Raw genomic sequence first — 4,029 nt, forward strand, 5'->3', positions numbered from 1 at the left:
CCAAAGGCTGGTGGGAGTGGAGTGTGGTGGGATGTGCGGGCTGCCATCCCCACCTAGTGTCCAGGGAGCTCCCGGAGAGCCGCTGGGCTCTGAGAGCCACCATCTGCCGAGGTTCCAGCAGCTCCTGCCCCAGCCAAGGGGACCCTGCAGCAGCTCCCTGTCCCCAGCCCACCCAGCACAGCAGACAGCCCCAGGGGAGCCAGGGGCACCCAGACGGACGCTGCAGCGGAGGCACCCAGAGGGACACCGCGATGGAGGCACCTAGAGAGACATCGTGATGGAGGCACCCAGAGGGACACTGTGGTGTGTCACAGCACACTTGTGGCCCAGGGTGCTGCTCAGGGACATGGGTGCCAAGGGCCTCTGCCTCCACAAAGCACTGCCACCCCTTTCCCTTGTCCAGTCCCCAGACACAGACTGGAGAAAGCAGGGGACTAGGACAAAGGGATGGAGCCCTGGGGTGCTCGGGGGGTTCTGTCTCACTCACTCATCTCCTCTGTCAGAGGACAGGCAGCGCTGCAGGGACCCGTAGCCAAACCACATGTTTTTCACCGTGACTCTGCGGAGACCTGGACAGAGAGAACATGACGGGATGGGCGCAAGCACACGGGGCAGCTGGGAGCAGCCCTTGCTTCAGCACCACTGCCCCTGTCTGGGAGTGTCATCCTGGGGGTCCAGGGCATCCGCAGCTCCAGGTTGTGTCTGGAGAGAGGGCATAGATAATCTCTTCCCACCAGCCCGTCTCCCTTTCACCAAGGGCATCTCCTCCCCACGCTTCTCCAGACCCCATGTGTGCAGGGCAAAGAGTTCCTGCCTTAAGGAAGATGCTGCAGAAGTGCCATGAGGAGATCAGAGGCCTCAGAACCTACCCTGGGCTCTCAGTCTTTGCATTTCTTCTGCAGGAACTTCAATGAGGTCGTGCCTGCCTTCCTCAGGGCTCTGCACCAGGTATGCCTCACTGCTCAGCTCCTGCTGGCTCAGCTCCAGCTTCCTCACCTCCATCCCTGTGGAAGGGGCAAAATCAGGTACTGAAGTAGGGTTCAGCCTTCCTCCAGAGCTACTGCTACAGCAAAGTACCACAAGGACATTACAACTCCAGCCAAGACTCACAGTAGCAGCAGACAAATCTCTTTCAGTGCAAACCATGTGCATCATGGTTGTCTCTTGCATCCAGAAGCTTCTTACAATCCTCTTACATCCCCCACAGTGTGAGAAATGTCTCCCACACTGTGACACTTCCACATGAAGGACATGGGGAGAAGGTCACAGGGTTAGCAAGGGATGAGCAGAGGTACCAGTAGTGGACTTGGACTGGGAACCAGACAGGATGAGTACATTGGGTCCCAGTGAGATGCCCTTCCCCAGCTCTGCCAGTGCCACTCACCGACATTCCCGTGCTGGATTGTGATCTTTGTCCTCCCTGGGGTCAGCAGTGGGGCTAAGTGTGACACCATTCTGTCACAGAGCTCAACAACAGCCATGGGCCCTCTGATAACCTGCAAACACCGAGAGAGCAATGGAAATCTGTCCTCACACAGCTCACAAGAGTTTTCTTAAACGCTTGGTCCTTGGCAGGAGAAGTTGAGACTCAAGGCTTTTGTTTCGTTTTTCTTTAATCTCTTCAATAACTGATGTTCCCAGTTTCTTCAGCAGTGGAAACAAGACTGGCAATGAGGGAAACTTGCTGGTCTTTATAAAAAGCCATTAAATCAGCATGGAAATAAATAGCTAATAAATAAGCTTCTGTAAAGACAGTATTGATTTTTCAGACCTGACTCCTGATTTTTGCAAAGCTGTAGAACAACCATCCTCTCTTCCTGGAAAAGATTTCACCCAGAAATGGACTCCACTGCTGGAGGGGTAGCAGGTGACTGGCCCCAGTTCTCAAGGTCCTGCATGTGTTTGTGCAGCACAAATGCCACCCCTGTAGCACACAAACTCAAACCATTTCTCCCCCAGCAGATACATCTGCTGCACCAGCTAAACTGGGCCAGAGCTGGTTTTATGCCACCGTGAATAATTGTGGCCATGGAGACCTAAGCGACTCCAGGCAATGAGGTAAACTTGAACTATTCAGCATCCTTTCATCTCTGGAGGTCCCTGGCTTGGTTCCTGGAGCACTGGTCAGGCCAGATGCTGTCACACATTTCCCAGAGACAGGTGATGAGTCACCAGGCACAAAAGACCCGTGTGAGAAGTGAAGAAGCCAATGGTGATGGGGGTGGGATGATGGAAATCCCTCACACAAAGCCTGAGGGTGTTTGGAACAGCGTGGGGGCTGATGACAGATAGCTCCTTGGAGCCCACCCACAGAAAACACAACAAACCATGAGCGAAGGGCATTGCCCTGCCAGAGACAGCAGGATGCGGGAGGAAGGAATCCCCAGAGCACCAGGAATCTGCAAACTGTGGGGCATCCTGTAAATCCTGAGACAACCACTGGAAGGGTTTGCAAGGAAGGCACCACTTGACTGCAGAAAAACCACCTTTGCAGAAAAACTTGGTTGCACCTCCAAGAAATGAGGCAGCAAAGAGGCTCCGTGCCCATGCCTGCTGCATTTTCACAAGCTCCAGAATACGGCCAGAAAGGCCAGATGTGACCAAGCAAGGACAGGTCCTCAGCCTGTGGTCATACAGCAAGCCAAGGAGCTGTGCACACAACAGCTGTGGCACACAGCTGGCCAGGCTGCTGGTGACATGCGTTACCTGGCTGACTGATGACCATGTCTCAATATTCTGCTCTTCCAAAATTAACTCAGTCACTTCCACATAATATTGGCCCAACTGCTCCAACATCTCCAGCTCCTCTCCTTCCTGGACTTCCACATCAGAAACTTGTTTCAGTAACTGAAGCACTGTAAGGAGGTCAGACGACTCCAGCACGGGTGTCTCTCCTTCCCTCAGAACAGTTGCCAAGACATCAAGAGCACCAAGAGCGACAGAGAGGTTCATATCTTGGACATCACTCATGAAGAAGTTCTCAGGAATCTGCCATGGAAAAAATGTTTTAGTTCAGTGTAGAGCCCTGACTCTGCCCGATCATCAGCTATGCCTTGGCAATGGCCTGTGTGCCCTCGCTGGTGTAAGGACACCTGCCTGCCCAACCAGGACTATCTTAGGGGAAGGAGATCTGCCTTGAGATTTTGAACTCTCTTGTCCAGCCCCTCAGTCCCAGTGAGAGGAGGCAACCTGAAGCATCACTTTGCTTGTTTGACCACAGCACGAGTTATAGCTGTATTGGTCACACTCTCCCACAGCAGCTCAGAAGAAGCCATAACTGCTGGCAAAGTGACCTCAAACACCAGTACGTGCCAGCAAGTCCACCCCAACAGCTCCTGGTGTCAGCTGCCAGTGCTGGGGCTACAGGACTCACCACGGTCCTCTCTGCAAGTGTGTTCATGCGGCCGACAAGCGAATGGCTGGATTCCAGCTGAGCTTTCTTCAGTTGCCAGTAAGCACCTGAGAGTAAAAGGAAAGCACAAGCCTTGCTGTGGTGTCTGTCAGCCTGGTTAAAACACGCCGTGTTCAACGCCTGGGGAATGGTCCACAGATGGTGGGTAAGTTTGTAGGACAGTCAGGACAAGGAGACTTCACAGCTGTATTTTATTTCTAGTACAAGATCCCATCTGGAGAGACAGTCTAACACTTCTGTTCCACCTCATCCCCATGTCCTCCTGGCCAACCAGTCTGGAGATGCCTGTATTGGGACACACTCTACAGCATTGCATCCAGAAGCCATGTGAGATGTGGCAGAACTGCTTAACCGGAAAACAGCAAAACAACCTGTCAGCGCACATGCCACTGAAGCAGTCACAGCTACGCTGTGTTTTGCAAACTATCTCTTCAGAGAAGACACGAGGCCTCCCCATCACTGGCCATCATCCTAGCTAGGACCTCCAGGAGTGAATGCCATGGAAGTAATGAATAAATAGATAACAGATGCTGTACCCTTCCTGTAGCGACAGATAAAAGGCAATGACTGCAAACAAGGTGCGGAACTGAACAGGCTGCTGCCAACTTCAAAGACTC

At 53.0% G+C, this 4,029-nt stretch overlaps 1 protein-coding gene across 1 annotated transcript in view; it reads right to left on the minus strand.

Moving 5' to 3' along the window:
* Window positions 1-4,029, minus strand: part of ADGRD2 (adhesion G protein-coupled receptor D2) — a 23,133-nt gene that overhangs the window by 15,950 nt on the left and 3,154 nt on the right. The window contains exons 5-10 of the mRNA XM_010167468.2: window positions 3,949-4,029; window positions 3,374-3,459; window positions 2,707-2,988; window positions 1,385-1,496; window positions 870-1,004; window positions 488-569 (exon numbers count right to left, since the gene is read on the minus strand). The exon at window positions 3,949-4,029 is cut by the window's right edge and continues 18 nt beyond it. Coding sequence (XP_010165770.2) covers window positions 488-569; window positions 870-1,004; window positions 1,385-1,496; window positions 2,707-2,988; window positions 3,374-3,459; window positions 3,949-4,029 — 778 coding nt within the window. The remainder of the gene's footprint in view (window positions 1-487; window positions 570-869; window positions 1,005-1,384; window positions 1,497-2,706; window positions 2,989-3,373; window positions 3,460-3,948) is intronic.

The sequence above is a fragment of the Antrostomus carolinensis genome, unplaced genomic scaffold (assembly GCF_000700745.2).
Source record: "Antrostomus carolinensis isolate BGI_N321 unplaced genomic scaffold, ASM70074v2 scaffold2045, whole genome shotgun sequence".
In the NCBI taxonomy this organism is placed as follows: domain Eukaryota; kingdom Metazoa; phylum Chordata; class Aves; order Caprimulgiformes; family Caprimulgidae; genus Antrostomus; species Antrostomus carolinensis.